This window comes from Pipistrellus kuhlii, unplaced genomic scaffold (assembly GCF_014108245.1).
Source record: "Pipistrellus kuhlii isolate mPipKuh1 unplaced genomic scaffold, mPipKuh1.p scaffold_m20_p_3, whole genome shotgun sequence".
Classification (NCBI taxonomy): domain Eukaryota; kingdom Metazoa; phylum Chordata; class Mammalia; order Chiroptera; family Vespertilionidae; genus Pipistrellus; species Pipistrellus kuhlii.
The window spans coordinates 79,980,039-79,998,827 of record NW_023425529.1 but is presented as its reverse complement, the minus strand read 5'-3'; the positions used below and the strand labels follow the sequence as shown (position 1 = coordinate 79,998,827).

At 38.7% G+C, this 18,789-nt stretch overlaps 1 protein-coding gene across 3 annotated transcripts in view; it reads left to right on the top strand.

The window, feature by feature from the left end:
- Positions 1 to 18,789, top strand: part of GALNT8 (polypeptide N-acetylgalactosaminyltransferase 8) — a 57,484-nt gene that overhangs the window by 13,096 nt on the left and 25,599 nt on the right. For all 3 annotated transcript variants that reach the window (XR_006742897.1, XR_004991016.2, XM_036455716.2), the window contains exon 3: positions 10,607 to 10,773. Coding sequence is in view for 1 of the 3 variants with exons in the window: in XM_036455716.2 (XP_036311609.1) it covers positions 10,607 to 10,773 (167 nt within the window). In the remaining 2 variants the exon portion in view is untranslated. The remainder of the gene's footprint in view (positions 1 to 10,606; positions 10,774 to 18,789) is intronic.

Genomic DNA, 18,789 nt, shown 5'->3' with positions numbered 1-18,789 from the left:
CAAAAGCTCTGCCTCTTAGGCAGCTATTGGCTCCTTGTAGTTTACCAGATTTGGTTCTGATTGGTTGGTATCTATGCCAATCACTGTCTCTGGGCCTATCAAAGGGCCTGATTAGAGAGGCAGGTCTGATCAGCAGCCCCAGCAGAGGTCTGAGAGAAAGAGAAGTGTGGCTTCTGGCCTAGTCTGAAGTGAGAGAGAGAGGCAAGTGCTGATCAATAGCTGCCACAGAGGCAACAGATCAGGTCCTGCTTTTTTTCTCTCCAGGCCTCTCTTTGGGCTTGATTCGCATCCCCCTCAGCACTCAGTTCTGGCTTCTCCATGGCAACCTAGCACTGACTTCCAGTTGGTCAAGCCTTTGGTTGTTTTGGATGTTATACACTATGGGTTTTTATATATTTGGATACCACCTTTTTTATTCATTTGTCTCTTATTGGGCAGTTGGGTTGCTTCCATATCTTGGCTATTCTAAGTAACAGTACAATGAACATAGGAGTGTATATATTCTTTCAAATAGGTGTTTTAAATTTCTTTGGATATATACACAGAAGTGGAATCACTGGGTCATAAGACATTCCATTTTTAACATTTTTGAGAACCCTCCATATTGTCTTCCATAGTGCTGTACCAATTTGTATTCCCACGAACAGCGAAGGAGGGGTCCCTTTTCTCCACATCCTCGCCAACACTTGTTTATTGATTTATTGATGACAGCCATTCTGACAGGTGTTAGGTGATATCTCATTATAGTTTGTTTAATTATTTGTATATTTTTTTTTCAACTATGGTATACATTGAATACCATTCTGAACCAGTTTCAGATATTCAGCAAAATGGGTAAAAAAATTCATTCTTCATTATGGTTTTAATTTTCATTTCTCTGATGATTAATAACACTGACCATCTATTCATATGACTATTGGCCATTTGTGTGTTCTCTTTGGAGAAGCATCTATCCAGGTCCTTTGCCCATTTTTAAATTTGAATTTTTTGTTTTTTGTTGTGTTGAGTTGAATGAGTTCTTCATAAGTTTTGGATATTAACCTCTTAACAGATATATCATTGGTGAATATGTTCTCCCATTCAGTTGGTTGTCTTTTTGTTTTGTTGATGGTTTCCTTGCTGTGCAAAAAAATTTTAGTTTGATATTATCCCATTTGTTTACTTTTTTTTCCCATTGCCTGAGGAGATATGTCAGAAAAAAATTTGTTCTGAGAAATATCAGAGATTTTACAGCCTATGTTTTCTTCTAGGATTTTTGTGGTTTCAAGTCTTACATTTGTCTTTAATCCATCTTGAGCTTATTCTTGTATATGATGCAAGATGGTGGTTTAGTTTCATTTTCTCCCTTGTATTTATTCCATTTTTCCAGCACTATTTATTGAAAAGATTGTCTTTACCCCATTTTATATTTTGCCTTCTTTGTTAAATAGTAATTTACCATATAGGCATGGGTTTATTTCTGGACTCTCTATTCTGTGTGTGTTTTTTAAAAAAATTATTTCTTTATTTAAAAAAATCTTTATTGTTGAGAGTATTATAGATGTCCCCCTTTATCACCTCACTAGATGCCCAGTGCATGAAATTTATGCACAATGGGGGGGGGGGGTCCCTCAGTCCACCTTCACCCTCTTCAATCCAGGATTCCTTTCATAATCCAGAACCACTGGCTCCTAACCACTCACCTGCTTGCCTGCCTGATGCCCCTAACTGCGCCCCTGCCAGCCTGATGACCCTAACTGCTCTCCCCTCCTTGCCTGATACCCCTAACTGCCTATCTGCTCTCCCTTCCTCTCTGCATCCTTCATACCCCTGGGGCAGGTGTGCTGAGAGCTCTCCGGTGCAGCCCTGCCCCCATCCTGATTGGTTGCTATAAGACGATATCTCAGACAATTTGCATATTCCTTTATTATTTGTATAGATTGTTCCCCTCCATCCAGTTTCTGCCCCACCCAAGTCTATGAACATGGGAAATCTTTGTTTAGTTATTTTAAAATTTCTTTTAACAATGCTTTAGGTTTTCAGGTCTTTTAAAAAATATTTTTATTGATTTCAGAGAGAAAGGTAGAGGGAGAGAGATAAACACATTAATGATTAGAAAGAATCATTAATCAGCTACCTCTTGCATGCCCCACTTTACTGGTATTTTGTGTGTGTGTGTGTGTGTGTGTGTGTGTGTGTGTGTGTATTTGGATTACTGTCTAAGATTACTTGCTTTTAACCTAAATTACTTATATTTGTTGTAAGGTGAGTCTGATACCAACAAATTCAGTGTTTATCTGCCCATGCCTTCATTTCATCTTCATATTTGAAAGATATAAGATAAAATATGCTTGGTTGATTTTTTTTTTCCTTTCAACTATTAAAATATGTCATTTCACTGTCTTCTGGCTCAATTGTGTCTGGTGAGATGCCAATTGTTAATATTATTGGAGCTTCCTTGTAAGTGTATTTTCTTGTTCTTGGTATTTTATTGTTTCTTTCAAGATTTTCTTTTTATCTTTGGCTTTTCAGCATTTGGACTATGAGATATATATTTGGGTGCATACCTCTATCATTATTGTACTTGTGGTTCATTGAGCTTCTTGGATATGCCTAGAAGTTTTTGAGTATAAATATTTCTTTTAGAAGTTATGAAATATGTATTCTGTAGTCTCATCTTTGATACCACCACCAATTGACTGGTAGTGACTCCCTGGTTTACTATTGTGGGTAGATTTTGAGGCCATGGTCAAAGGCATGAGTGCCATGATCTGTTAGAGTTGCCTGCCATCATACAAGGAGAGATTGAGTATATGTGTGCCAGTATTTGCCACTTGTGTATTAGGAGTCCAGTAAGACATAATATACTTTCTTCTGTATCAGTTACATAATTTAGGTCTTTAGGGATGGGATCAGTTGATTACTTAAACTTACTTGTACTTATTTAATTTTGGAGCATTTATACTTAATTGCATTAGGGACTAACTCATGAAACTGCTTGTTAGAAAGTATTATTGTAGATAAAAATATGTATGAATAACTCATCTTTATATATTTAATTAACATCTGAGACACATCTGATACTTAGAAACCAAATGAGTATTCTTCTTCTTTGATGTACATAAAAAACCCCCACATATATGTTTTAGACATATATGGATTTCAGAGCTAAAACATTCTGAAAACCATTATGTTTAGAGAACTATAGGAAGGCCATTCCATTAACTTTCTTTGAGGGAGAACTGATTTAGAGAATCCTAGCTATGACATAGAATCTTGAATTATCCTATATAATAAGACCCTAATATGCAAATAGACCAAACAGTGGAACAACCGGTTGCTATAATACACATTGACCATCAGGGGTCAGATACTCAATGCAGGAGCTGACCCCTGGTGGTCAATGAATTCAGCCAGAAGCTGGGCTCTTGGCTAGTGAGCACAGTGGTGGTGATGGGAGCCTCTCCTGCCTCCATAGCAGCAGTAAGGAGCAGCAAGCAGGTAGGTGGTAAGGAGCAAGGGGTCCCAGACTGTGTGAGGTCTGAGGAACCCTCCAGAATGTAGGGATTTTGTGCAGCAGGCCTCTATTCTATAATAATAAAAGTATAATATGCTAATTAGACTGGATATCCTTCTAACGTCCTTCCGGATGACTTTCTGGACAAAGCCAGGGCTTAGAGGGCAGAGTCCCTTGCATGAATTTTGTGCATTGGGCCTCTAGTTTGATTATATAAGAATAGTTCCCTGCTGAGTTAGGTAGCAAACTGATTGTAGTTATTGAGTTCCACAGCTTTCTGGATAGTTGTCTGACACCAAAAACATGCCAGTCCTTGCATGCCCTCTCTTTACCTTTTAGAGACCAGAAAAAAGCTACTCAGGAGAGTATTGTCCAGAAATGGATGATCAATCAGTCACTTTATTGAGTTTATATGGTTATTAAATACCAACAAATAAACACATGAAAAGGCATAGCTTTGAAAGTGAATTTCTAATAGGCCTTCCACCAAAATGCTGTGGCCAGGAACAAGTACAAAATTTGCAGGACCCAGTGAAAATAAAATGTGGAGCCCTTTGTTAAAAAATTATTAAGAATTTCAAGATGGTGATAGCAAAGTATGAGGCCAAGTGAACTCACAGGTTGCATACTCAGGAAGTGGGCCTTGCTGCTGGCATAACTGGCCTGGGGAAATCCCAGTGTAATCTGTTGTGTAGTTGTTTACAGTCTGCATGTGTACAACATTGGTTGCAAGCAAAGTTGTAATATGCATCATAAAGTTTATCTTTATAACTCTAATTCCTAGAACTTACTTACCTGTTTCTGCCATTGTGCCCTCTTGTTGCTAAAAGTAAGGGGAGACTGTAGTTCTATATTGGAAGGAGTTGCTAACAATCAGTATTTCTAGCTGTCATCCAAGAAATAAATGTTTTTCAGTATCTTCTGCATACTATCCAATATAATAGACAAAAGTCACATGTGACTAATTAAATTTAAATGAACTAAAATAGAATTAAATTGAATTTTAGTTCTTTGGTTACATAGCCACACTATAACCAATAGTCACATGGCAATCATAATAGAACAGATAAAAAAATATTTCCATTCCTGCAGAAAATTTTATTGGACACATCTGGTCTACACATTCTGGGTCAGGTGCTGGGAAACAAGGAGGAAGGAGAGATCATTCTTTCTGGAACTGTAGGAGCCACATTTCCTGCCTTTCTTCATATAAGGTGGGGAAGAGAATGTGGGTATATATATACTAGTAAGAGAAGTGCATTTAGAATATAGCCAAGAAAATATTCAAACTGCTGTCTGAGAGACTGGGTGGAGGAAATAAAATCTAAAGGTAGCTGATTGGATTATGTGGATTAGCAGTAAGAGAAGCTGAGCAGAATTTTAATCAGTTTTCAGTGTAACATAATTATCAATTCTACTCTCAATGAAATACATATTTATTATATAACCACTCTGTATAAGGCATTAAGAACTGCCTTTGAGCTTGAAATAATTTGTTTTTATTTTTTAAAATTTAATCAATTTTAGAAAGAGGAAAAGAGAAGGAGAGAGAGAGAGAGAAACATCATCAGTTGCCTCCTGTAAGCACCCTGACTGGGAATTGAATTTGCAATCCAGGTATGTGCCTTAACCAGGAATTTTACCCAAAATTCTTCATTACATAGGATGATGCTCAACCAACTGAGCCATACCAACCAGGGCTGAGCTTGAAATCATTTAAAGTTCACCTCTCAGCTTTAAATATTGAAGATTGTCAGGTGTTAGCTCAAGGCTCTTATCTGTATGTATCTTGAGTGATTTTATCCAAATCTGATGAATCAACCATCACTTCCATGGTGATGACCCCCAAATTCACACATGGCCAACCCATATTGTCCAGCTGCAGTTTCAGGACCACAGATGCAATGACCTGCTGAGGAATTTCATGGTGTGACTCAGGCATTTCAGACTCAACATGGCTAAATATATTATAAAAGTATCAATTTCTTTTAAAAAAATATGTTTTTATTTCTCAATTATGCAGTATTATAATAGTTTCAGGTATACAAAAAAGAGGTTAGACATTTATACACCTTACAAAGAGATTCCCCTCATGTCTAGTACCCATATGATGTCATTAATAGTTTTTACAATACTAGAGGCCCAATGCAGGAAATTCGTGCAAAAGTGGGCCTTCCTTCCCCCAGATGCTGGCACCGGCTTCCCTCTGGCACCTGAGACCCAGGCTTTGCTCTGGCCACTGGCAGGCACCCAGACCCCAGGCTTCCCTCACAGCCCCAGCTTTGTCTGGAAAGATGTCCGGACTAATTAGCATATTACACTTTTATTATTATAGGTTATTGACTATACTAGAGGCCCAGTGCATGAAATTGTGCTCAGTAGGGTTTCTAGGCCTAGACTGTGATCAGGGCCATCTTCCCCTGCTCGCCAGTCCCCAGTCCAGCTCCACTGCCACCACTCACCCCTGTTCTTCATTCGCAATCCAGTGATTAAAAGAACAACCCACTCTGCCTTAGGTGCCTTGTACCATCATAGGGCACCTGGCCCTTTGCTCCCTTTAAGGAAGTAATATAAATGCCCTCTTTCTGCACCTGTCTTTTCTCTCCCTTGTGAATCATTTTACAGCTGGCATCACTGGCCAAAACCCTAACAATGATGTGGGAAACTCAACCAGGAAGGGCTATGCCTGTGGGAGGAGGTGCAGGGAACCAAGGCTGCCCCCTTACTCCTTCCCCACCTTTGCTCCCTCCATCCCTGCACTGGCCCAGACACCTGGCTCAACCCCACCTCCATCACAGAACCACTCAGCTCAGGCTCTGGCCCCACCTATCCCACAGGGAGGAGCATGCAGTTTCTTGCAGACTCTGAAGCAGCTGTGAAGTAGGGAAGTGGTGGATTGATTCTTCCTGAGGAGGGTGTTTGTTCTTTACAGCTGATGTTCTCTGTCCACCTACCAGCAGTGAAGGCTGAGGGTCGCTGCAGGTGCTAAAGTCATCAAAGTCCCCACTCCAGAGCCTCTTAGAACAGTAAGTCCACATCCTGAGAGGCTGAGCAGTGGAGGTGCCACGTTCCTTTCCTTTCGGAAGAAACTGAGGATTGATTGGAGGCTGTGGGCCAGGGGGAGGGACCAAGAGGTCTGCCTTCGCCTGCTCACCAGTCCCCAATCCCACCCCGCTGCCACCCAGCCCAGTTCGTCGTGGTTCCCTGTTGGCCATCCAGTGATCAGAGCCTGCGGGCTGGGGGAGGGATCGAAAGGTGGTCAATGCATCTCAGAGCGACTGGTCAATTGGTCGTTCTGGTCATTACACCATTAACGTGGTTAGCCTTTTATTATATAGGATTCCCTATAGGGATACTTTACATCCCTGTGGCTAATTTTAAAACTTTTTCCTCTCATTGTTCCTAGCTCAGTGAATGGGTCATTGTTTAAATCATAATTATAACAAGAGAAAGAACTTCCAATTAGTAATAATAGCATTGAGCACTTTCTTTTTTTATTCTAAGCAATTTAACCACATTGCATTTGACCCTCATGATAATATTCTTGTGAGCTAAGAGAAAATATACTAAATAGCTCTCTGCCTGGTTCCTGACACAGAGCTCCCAAACCCTTGTAAATTCCTAAGTAAGATTACAAGCATCTTTGTTCTAATGAATTTGTTTTCTGCAAATAATACAATCAAGTAAGTGAAAAAACTCACAAAGTGGGAGAAATATTTGCAAACCATATATCCAGTAAGGTACTTGAACCTAGAATACATAAATAACTTCTATAACTCAATAACAAAACAACAAATAACAAAATTTAAAATAAACAAAGAATTTAGACATTGATCCAAAAAACATGCAAATGACCAAGAAGCAATGAAAAGATGCTCAAAATCATTAGTTATAAGAAAAATGGAAATCAAAACCACAGTAAGCTAATACTTCACAACTTTTTGGATGCCCATCATCAAAATAACAGAAGATGACAAATGTATTTCAAGAGGTGGAGAAATTTGAACCCTCATTTATTACTGATAGTAATGTAAAATGGTGCAGCCACTTTGGAAAACAGGAGGGCAGCTCATCAAATTGTAAAACAAAATTAATTTTAAACTTTAACAGAGAATAGAAGGCATTTATTTGAGCAAAAAGGAGCTGCAGCCCAGCAGACACATTTAGGTAACAATCTAAATTTCATTGGAATACTATGCTGCCATAAAAAAGAAGGAATTCTTATCATTTGCAGTGACCTGGATGGAATTGGAGAACATTATACTGAGTGAAATAAGCCAGTCAATGAAAGAAAAACACCACATGATCTCACTCATTTATGGATAATAAGGAACATTATAAACTGATGAACCAAAAGATAGATATAGAGACAGTAAAGCAACAAGCAGACTGTCAAATTACAGCGGGGAGGGGAGGGAGATATGGGGGAGATAAGAGATCAACCGAAGGACTTGTATGCATGCTTATAAGAATAACCTATGGACGAAAAACTCTGGGAAGGGAGGGCAGGTATGGGAGTGGGGGTGGGGTGGGGATTGGTAAGGTATGCACACATATAATACCTTAATTAAAAAAATGAGGGGGAAAAAAGAAAATAGAAAAAAATAAATAAAAACCTAAAAAAAAAAAAAAAGATGAAGGAGAAGCATCTTTGGCAATAGTCCCCCCCCACTTCACACCCCACCCCCAGTTCTTAATGAGGTCCATTGTATGTAAATGAGGTATCCAAATTGTGCAGTCTGATTGGGTCAATCTGTCTGTTGTTGGATAGATGAAGCCAGAGTTTCCTTCCCTGCAGTGGTTGACTCAGATGGTGTAAACAAGTGGGACACAGTCCCGAATCCCAGAGTTCAGTCAGAGGTTCTTCCTAGCTGTTCAGAGTATGTAACAAGCCCCAACCAGCAAATGGCCACTAGGCTCTTAGTTGCAAAATTTTGGCCCTCAGTTGACCAGAGGCAGTCCTTCTCAGCAGGTAAATTTCTTCTTGGATTCACACCAAATGAATCTTTCTTCTCAGCATCCATATGTTAAACACAGAGTTATCATATTATATGATTTACAGCTGTACTCTCAGGTGTGTATGTAAGTCAAATAAAAACATTCCAACACAAAAATTTGTTCACAGTGGTATTAATCATCAAAAAGAGGAAAAATCCTAAATTTCCAATAATTGATGAATGGATACATATGGTATATCTACGCAAAAGAATACCATTTGACAATAAAAAGGAATGAAGCACTGATCTGTGCTGTAAAATTGATGAACCTTGAAAATATTATGCCAAGTAAAAGAAGCCAGTCACAGAAGACCACATATTGTATACCTGAGGCCCAGCACACAAAATCATGTGAGACTTAGACCTGCCACTCCAGCGGACCCCTAAACCTACCCTGCACAAGCCGCAGGCCCCACCTCCACCACGCCAGCTCCGCTGAAGGAACTGAGAGTTCTGGCCCCTGAGAGGTGCTCCATGCACCTCTTAGTGACCTGTTGTTTGGTCATTCTGCCCTTACAATGTCATGACCACAGGCCTTTTATGATATAGATTTCCATTTATATGAAAAGTCCAGAATAGGCAATTCTACAGAAATACAAAATAAATCCACTAATCAGTGGTTGCTTATGACTGAGGTCGGTGGGAGTGGAATAGTTTGGGGAGAAATAAAGAATGACTGATAATGGGTATGGAGTTTCTTTTTTGTTTTGTTTTGTTAATCCTCATCCAAGGATATTTTTCCATTGATTTTTAGAGAGAGTAGAAGAGAGAGGGCCTGAGCCAGAGAGGAGCCTGCAACCAACATATGTGCCCTTGAGTGGAATTCAACCCAGGATCCTTTGGTCCTTAGGCCGATGCTCTCTCCACTGAGCCAAACAGGCTAGGGTATGGGGTTCTTTATAGTGTGATGAAAATGTTCTAGAACGAATATTATAAAAAACACTGAATTGTAAACTTTTAAATGGGTGCATTTTATTGCATGTCATATATATCTCAATAAAAATGTTAAGAGAGCTGAAACCGGTTTGGCTTAGTGGATAGAGCATCATTCTGTGCACTGAAAGGTCCCAGGTTCAATTTCACTCAAGGGCATGTATATTGGTTGTGGCCACATCCCTGGTGGGGGGTGTGCAGGAGGCAGCTGGTCAATGTTTCTCTTTCATTGATGTTTCTAGCTTTCTATCCCTCTCCCTTCATCTCTGTAAAAAATCAATAAAATATATTTTAAAAAAATGTTAAGAGAAGAATAAGCCAGTGCCTCACATATGGTAAGAATTTAATAAATTTAAACATTTAAAAAAATGTGTCAAGCACAATTCTTTGGACAGTTTGCTATATCTCCATAGTGGTGCTGTAGTGGGTTGTGTAAAAAATGACTGAAGGTCTGAGAACATAGGGAAAGGGTAGTGATAAAGTTAGAAGTCCTCTGGCAAGTAAGCTAATTTAGGGATGGAGGAGAAATAAGAATTTCTTTGGGAGCATGTTGAATGTTCAAGTGGAAATTTCTCCTGAAGAGTGATGATAATAATAATAATAATAATAATAATAATAATAAATTTTATCCTCAGAACAGGAGAATTTGTGAAAAACAAATATAAAATCTTCTGACTACTATGATAAGCAAGAGAGAGATTTCTTGGGTGAGTTGATTGATATAACATTATAGGCCTCTGGTACACGACATTTGTTCACTGGAGGGGAGGGGGTCTCTCAGCCTAGCCTGTGCCCTCTCATAGTCCGGGATGTCCACCTGCTGGTGGGGAGTGGGGCTAAGCCAGTAGTCGGACATCCCCCAAAAGGTCCTTAGCACTGCCTTGGAGGTGAGAGAGGCTCCTTCCACTGCCCCTGCTCTCACCAGCCATCAGCCAGGCTTCTGGGTGAGTGGTGCTCCCCCTGTAGAAGTGTACTGACCACCAAGGGGCAGCTCCTGTGTTCAGCATCTGCCCCCTGGTGATCAGTGCACATCATAGCAACTGGTTGTTCCACCGTTCGGTTGATTTGCATATTAGGGTTTTATTATATAAGATGATCTGTAGTGGAGTGATATCAATTGGGTAGTAATGGTTAACTAACTTAAAAAAGTAAACTGGTTATTATAAATGGTCTCTCGTAGGTGTCTTCAGAAGACATATTCTTCACAACTCCCATCCCTCAGTGTCATTCTCATATTCATGAACGAAGCTCTGTCCATTATTCAACGGGCCGTCACCAGTATCATCAACCGGACCCCTTCTCATTTGTTAAAGGAGATCATCTTGGTGGACGATTTTAGCTCAAATGGTGAGCTACTTGATCAAGAAATAGCAGTAAAATGACCATTTATCAGCCGTGGTAAGCTGGAAAGGGGTTTTAGCTTAGAGTTTAGGACATTTTGGCCTCCTCATATAGGAAGAAGAAAGGGTTCACTTATTGATCCCAATTTGCAATGGGCACATTAATCTTTACAAAGCCAAGACAGAGGATCATCATCTCAATTACACAGATGAGGAAACGAGGACACAGCAAACACATAGTGTGCCCAAATTGCGTGGCCAGTCAGTGGTGGAGCTGGGCCAGACTCAGGATTGTATGACTCCAAAGCCACCTGTGCCCTGTCCATGCTCCATGAGAGAGGCCTGAAGGAGTGAGCTGGGGTCCAAAGGTGGGTCTCAGACACCAAGGTTGAATTTAAGTCCTTCCTTATGGGAAAAAAAAAAAAAAATCTTTCTGGTAATTAAGCCCAGAGAAAAGATGAGATTTGAATGCTGAGACTATAGTGGCAATGTTCCCTCCCGACCCTGGTCTAACTCCCGCCCCCCTGCAAGGAGGACACATGGAGAACTGGGAGATAGTGGGTAGACATGGGGTTTCTGGGGTTTCAGAATCCAGGTTTCTCCTTTATGACCTTGAGCAACTTAACTTGTATTTGCTATTTTTTTTATCTGCAAACATGGATGTTGATGAGGATAACTATTTCATAGACTGTAACGAGAATTAAATGAGATAATAATGGTAGCTAATACTGTTCTAAGCACCTTACATATGTTAACTATTTTAACCATTATAAAAATCCTGAGGAAAAAGCCCCTTCTTTGCTTAGTTCATGAATACAAAAAACTAAGGCATAAACTTGGCCAACACAGCTGATAAATGATGGAATTGAGATTTGACCATAAACTTTAGCAGCTTGGAGCCCTAGCTCTAGCCACTGTTTTTATTGATATAATACATGGATTATGAACAGCATTTAGCACATAGTAACCTCTCAGCAAGTGTTAGCTCTTACTTTTATGAATTTGGGGCACTTAATAAAAAAAAAAAACTAGAATTACATCACAAAACTAGAGATTTGGGCTAACAATTAGGAAGAAATTTCAAATAGTAAGGACTGTAAAGTGGCAGCCCACGAAAGGAATAATTCTCCCTCTCTGAGGATCTTTAAGTACAAGACAGGTTATTTCAGCTTTAAATTAAGGGCTGTTTCACCAGAAGAAGAGACAAATGACCTTTGAAACCTTCGTTTTTTTATTTCCAGACACTAAAAATACTCCTCTTAATATTATTTTTTTAATATATATGTTTTTATTGATTTCAGAGAGGAAGTGGGAGAGAGAAAGAGAAAAATATCAATGATAAGAGAGAATCATTGATAAGCTGCCTCCTGCACACCCCCTACTGGGGATCAAGGCCACAACTTTGGCTTGTGCCCTTGACTGGAATTGAACTCTGGACCCTTCAGTCTGCAGGCCAACAATCTATCCACTGAGCCAAACCAGCTAGGTATCCTTTTCATGTTTTAAATAGCTTCTTTTCTTGTCCTTCCAATATAACTGCACAAAAAATGAGGCAGTGCAATTCCCAAGCAAAATTCCACCTGAAAAAAAAAAAAAAAAAAAAAAAAAAAAAAAAAAAAAAAAAGAAAGAAAGAAAGAAAAAAAGAAAGAAAGAAAGAAAGAAAAGAAAGGAGAATGGCTAACTTCATTCATTTCTGAAAATGGAGGTCAATATCAACTTACACACCTGATTTTCAGCAAGAAATAGTAGAATAATTAGAAAGATCTCTGTTCTGGACACCTGAGAAGACCTGGCTCCACTCCCTGGCTCTCTGAGAGGACCTGAAGTAAGTGAAGCCATCTTACCTCTATGGGACTCAGCTTCTTCATGGGGCAAATGCAGGGACTATGGTAAAGGGTCTCTGAAAGTATCTTTTTCTATGAAAAAAAAAAATTCAAAGATTCTATAAGTCTATATTCCATGAGGAGAGATAAGAAATAATTCAAGATTTTTTCATGTGGACCAATGAAATTAAAGATACAAAATTACAAACATAGGGTAGGCACATAACATAGTCCTTGATTGTGCCATTGTGCCCCCATCATATAATGCATCCCTCTCACTTGAGTTGAGAGTTCATTTATGTTTTCCATAGAGATAATTTTTTTGGATGGGCACAGAAGAGGGAATCGTTAGACGTTCTTTGTTGACACTGGGACAGGAATCAATTTCTCTCTCATTAACCATGGAAACATCAACTAGATTGGGCCTACACTGAACAGAACTCAAAAATCTGTTTTGCACTACAATGAGAAAAATAATTGGAAGTCTCTACCATGCATGACCCAAGATAAACTTACTCATGTGACTGGGAGGGTCAGTTACTCAGCTGCATTATTCCCCATTTCCTCATCTATAACACAGGGGAAATAACACTGACCTTCTGATAGGACCTTTCTGGGGATTAAATAACATTTGTAATGTCCTCAGAACAGGGCTTGCTCCCAATAAACGTTAACCAGTGTTGTACTCCTTGTTTATCTCAGTACCATTTGTAGTACTATTGAAATGCCATAGCCTGGTATTAGAGGAGTGTCCCCTTCCTTTATTTCCCTAGATGTAAACATTAATTTGCATCAGGTCAAGTGTTTCAGGTCAATGAAGCTAATCCAAGTTTTTCAGAAATTATATTAACATAGGAAGGGCCCTGTATTTTCTCCCCAGTTTTAGGCAAATTCCATAATCAACAACTATTTATTACATTTCTATCATGTGCCAGGCATTATGCATGGAAGAGAATGTCAATGATTTCAAGAAGTTCCCATTTTAATTGATAAGGCAAGACAAATCTATGAAAAGACAACTTGATGTATGAAAAGTAGTGTGTCAAACTGAGTGAGCTATCAGTGAGTGTAAGAAATCCCAGAGAAATAATTGGGATGACTTAGGGAGGCATCCTGGAGGAAAGGGCCTTGGGTTGGGACTTGAACGCTTAGTAGGATTTGAAAAGGCAAAGAAAACAAAGGAAGACTGAACGGCTCTGGTGGGGTTACATAGGGAGCAGAGAGAGAGAGGGAAAAAAGATGTGAGCAAAGATACAGAAGCCAGAAGCACCCTGAGTTGACCAGCTTGAAATAAATAATCTTTTGGAGGTTGAGGTAAGGGGGGCTATCAATGAGAGAGCAAGACTGAGAAGGAAACACAGGTTTCCTTTAGAAGATCCATTGAAGGATCTTTAATTCTTATGTTGGACTATAGGCATTATTTCTGAAAGGATGACTAGAAATCTACAACTCATAGGACTTTGGAATTGGAAGGGTACTGATATGTTATCCAGCCTTCTTTAAGTTTTGGAAATAGAATTCCCCAATGGGAAGTGACAGAATTAGATAGTGAGGGAGCCCAAATTATAGTCTAGATATCCAGAGTCTCCAGCAACCCCTTCTTTTATTCCTTCCCCCCACTATTTTGGTTCCAAAGGTTAATTCAATATCTTGTGCAAAATATGCCAGATAAATGAATTTTGATTCTCATCTTTCTCCTTTTCATCCTGGTTTATCTGGAACTAATGTAATTCTTAACTCTCTTTGCCACATGCAACCAATCTCATAGATAATTCTCCAAATATTTTTTGTGAGATATTTCAAATATCTCTTTAAAAAACAACCTCAGGCTCTAGCTGGTTTGGCTCAGCCTGTGGACTCAAAGGTCCCAGGTTCAATTCTGGACAAGGGCACATGCCCAAATTGCAGGCTTGATCCCTGGTGTTGGGTGTGCTGGAGGCAACTGATCTATGATTCTCTCTCATCATTGATGTTTCTGTCTCTCTCTCATTCTCCCTGACTCTCTGAGATCAATAAATATATGTTTGTTTGTTTTAAAAAATAAACTATTGCAATCTTGCTCTTGCTCTTTTTAATAGTTGCAACCCTTTACTGAGAGTCACAGCTTTTCTATTCACTTTTTCTTTCTTGAAGAAATTGTTCAAAAATGGCAGAAGTCATGATTCCATGTTCCATAGGATGCGTGAAGACAAAGGTGAATTACACAGCCTGCTTCTTTGTTTGTTTTTGTCCTGCTTCACCGCAAGCTTTTCCACAGATGCCATGGTGGCAGCAAAAGCAGAAAGAAAGAAAAAGTCCACCCCTTCTGATTACTTTCTAAAATTAATGACAGAGTGAATGTAGGGAATTTCAACCTTTTATTCTTTTCAATAGGAGCAAACAGCCTTCAGGTCCATTGGCTCTTTTTAACACTTTGAATTACTGATTCATCATCCTGTGCAATAGGGAAAGTTCTAAAATGGGTATGATTTTAGTACCATAGTCACGTAGGTATTGATTTCAGGTCCTGACCACTCCAGGACTCATAAATCTAATCTTCTCCTGAGAAAGGAACCAGAAATGATCTAATCTCTTGGCCATTGTGGGGTGTGAATAGGGAAGAAGAGATAGAGGGAAATCTTGATAAATCCAACCAATACTTCCGTAGTTCTTGAGGCAGCATGGCGTGGTGGTTAAATACAACACGGGCTCACACGCAGGTATGCCACTTACTTGATGTGTGATTTAAACAAGTTTCTTACCCTCTCTGTGCCTCATTTTTTTTCTGATTTTTTGAGAATTAAATGAATTAATATTATCAGGGAGTCATTTGGTTAGATATCTTAAACATTGCTTAGTGATTTGTATGTAAGTTATCTTTATACATATGAGAAAGTCAACTAGTAGGCTCACCCAAAGAACAAATGCACAGACAGACTTTATAAAAAAGAGGAGAAAGAGAGAAAGAAAACTATCAGCAATCTTGGAATAGTGAATCTTGTTTGCATAATTTGGGGGATATACTCATTAGCTGGAAGTTAGAAAAGGGATTAGTTGGGCATTCTGTCCCAGTTGGCACTTGAGTAGGCCAAATAGGAATAGCTAACACAAGACAAAACAATTTCAGTTGCTTTTGAAAAATCAAAAATTTATTCTTTAGAAAAATCTTGAGTGTTTAGTTGTGGAGATGTTGTGAGCTATCTCTGCAATGTCTGACCACCAACATTTCTATCTTAGTTAGATCAGGTCCGTCCTACTCATTTTTTTTTTTCCTAAACATACTATTTATTTATTTATTTGTTTGTTTGTTTGTTTATTTATTTATTTTTAATCCTCTCCCAAGGATATTTTTTCCATTGAGTTTTAGAGAGAGTAGGAGGGAGGGAGTGAGAGGGAGAGACAGAGAGAAACACTGCTGTGAGAGAGAAACACATTGTTTGAATGTCTCCTGCAGAGTCAAGAGCTTGCAACCGAGGTAGGAGGTACGTGCCTATGACCGGAATTGAACCTGGGTCCCTTCAGTTCTCAGGCCAATGCTCGAGGCAAGCTAGCTAGGGTTGTCTTACTCATTCTTGTTAAAAAAAATTCAGTGTATATAAATCTTGTATAACAGTGTCTGGCACATAGTAAGCACTTTCTAAGGTAGTTTAACTCTGAGGGAAAAGAGATTAGAATGGTGCTATTAAGTCTGAAAATGGAATAGAGAGGAAGGTGCAGGGGACATAGTCAACATTTTTTTTTTTTTTTAGTTATTTTTTTAAATTTTATTTTTTTATTTTTTATTTTTATTTTTATTTTCTCGATACCACTTCCATTTTATTTTTTAATTAAATTATTATCTATGTACATATTTTAACAGTCCAACCCCCCCCTCCTATAAATATCCTCCCTCCCCAGAGTTTTGTGTCCATTGATTGTACTTATATGCATGTATACAAGTCCTTCAGTTGATCTATTATCTCCCCCAGATCTCCCCACCCTCTCCGCTGTAATTTGACAGTTTGCTTGTTGTTTTACTGTCTCTATATCTATCTTTTGGTTCATCAGTTTATAATGTTCCTTATTATCCATAAATGAGTGAGGTCATGTGGTGTTTCTCTTTCATTGACTGGCTTCTTTCACTCAGCATGATGTTCTCCAATTCCATTCAGGTTGCTGCAAATGATGAAAATTCCTTCTTTTTTATGGCAGCATAGTATTCCATTGTGTAGATATACCATAGTTTTTTGATCCAATCATCTGCTGATGATTGGGCACCTAGGCTGTTTCCAAATTCTAGCTATTGTAGATTGTGCTGCTATGAGCATAGGGGGGCATATATCTTTTCTGATTGGTGTTTCTAGTTTCTTGGGATATATTCCTAGGAGTGGGATTACTGGGTTAAATGGGAGTTCCATTTTCAGTTTTTTTAGGAAACTCCACACTGTTCTCCACAGTGGTTGCACCAGTCTGCATTCCCACCAGCAGTGCATGAGAGTTCCTTTTTCTCCACAACTTCGCCAACACTTGTCCTTTGTTGATTTGTTGATGTTGGCCATTCTGACAGGTGTGAGATGGTACCACATTGTTGTTTTGATTTGCATCTCTTGGATAATTAGTGACTTTGAGCATGTTTTAATGTGCCTTTTGGCCTTCCTTCTGTCTTCTTTTGAGAATATTCTATTTAGGTCCATTGCCCATTTTTTAATTGGATCATTCATCTTCCTTTTATTTAGTTGTATAAGCTGTCTGTAGATGTTGGAGATTAAACCTTTATCAGTGGTATTATTTGCAAATATGTTCTCCCACACTGTGGGCTTTCTTGTTGTTTTGTTGATGGTTTCTTTTGCTGTAAAAAAGCTTTTTATTTTGATGTAGTCCCATTTGTTTATTTTCTCTTTGGCTTCCATTGCCCTAGGGGCAGTATCAGTGAAGAAGTTCTTTGGGTATATGTCTGAGATTTTGCTGCCTGTGGATGCTTCTAGTATTTTTATGGTTTCCTGTCTTATGTTTAAGTCCTGTATCATTTTGAGTTTATTTTTGTGTAAGTTGGTGATCTAGTTTCATTCTTTCGCATGTATCTGTCCAATTTTCCCAACACCATTTATTGAAGAGACTGTCTTGATTCCATTGTATATTCGTGCCTCCTTTGTCAAATATTAATTGAGCATAGTGATTTGGGTTGATATCTGGGTCCTTAATTCGATTCCGTTGATCTATATGTCTGTTCTTGTGCCAGTACCAGGCTGTTTTGAGAACAGTGGCTTTGTAATACAGCTTGAAGTCTGGTATTGAGATCCCTCCTACTTTATTCTTCTTTCTCAGGATTTCTGTGACTATTCGGGGTCTTTTATTGTTCCAAATGAACTTTTGGAGAGTTCTTTCTAGGTCAGTGAAATATGCCATTGGTATTTTAATGGGGAGTGCATTGAACCTATAGATTGCTTTAGGAAGTATGGACATTTTGATGATGTTGATTCTACCAATCCATGAACATGGTATGTTCTTCCATCTCCTTACATCTTCCTCTATCTCTTTTTTCAGTGTCATGTAGTTTTCCGCAAATAGGTCCTTTACTTCCTTAGTTAAATTTATTCCTAGGTATCTTAATTTTCTTGGTGCAATGGTAAATGGAATTGCTTTTTTAGTCTCTGTTTCTGTAATTTCACTGTTGGTGTATAGAAATACCATGGATTTCTTGGCATTAATTTTGTATCCTGCTACATTGCCAAATTCATTTATTAAGTCAATTAGTTTTTTAATGGAGTCTTTTGGGTTTTTTATGTACAATATCATGTTGTCTGCAAATAAGGATAACTTTACTTCTTCTTTTCCAATTTGGATGCCTTTTATTTCCTCTTCTTGTCTAATTGCAATGGCTAGTACTTCCAGTACTATGTCAAACAGGAGTGGCAATAGTGGGCTTTCCTGTCTTGTTCCTGTTCTTAGAGGGAATGGTTTTAGTTTTTGTCCATTGATTATGATGTTGGCTGTGGGTTTATCATATATAGCTTTTATTATGTTGAGGTATGATCCTTGTACTCCCACCATGTTGAGAGTTTTTATCAGGAAAAGGTGTTGGATTTTACCAAATGCTTTTTCTGCATCAATTGATATGACTATATGATTTTTATTTTTCATTTTGTTTATGTGATGCATCATGTTTATTGATTTGTGGATATTGTACCATCCTTGCATTCCTGGAATAAATCTACTTGGTCGTGGTGTATGATCTTTGTGA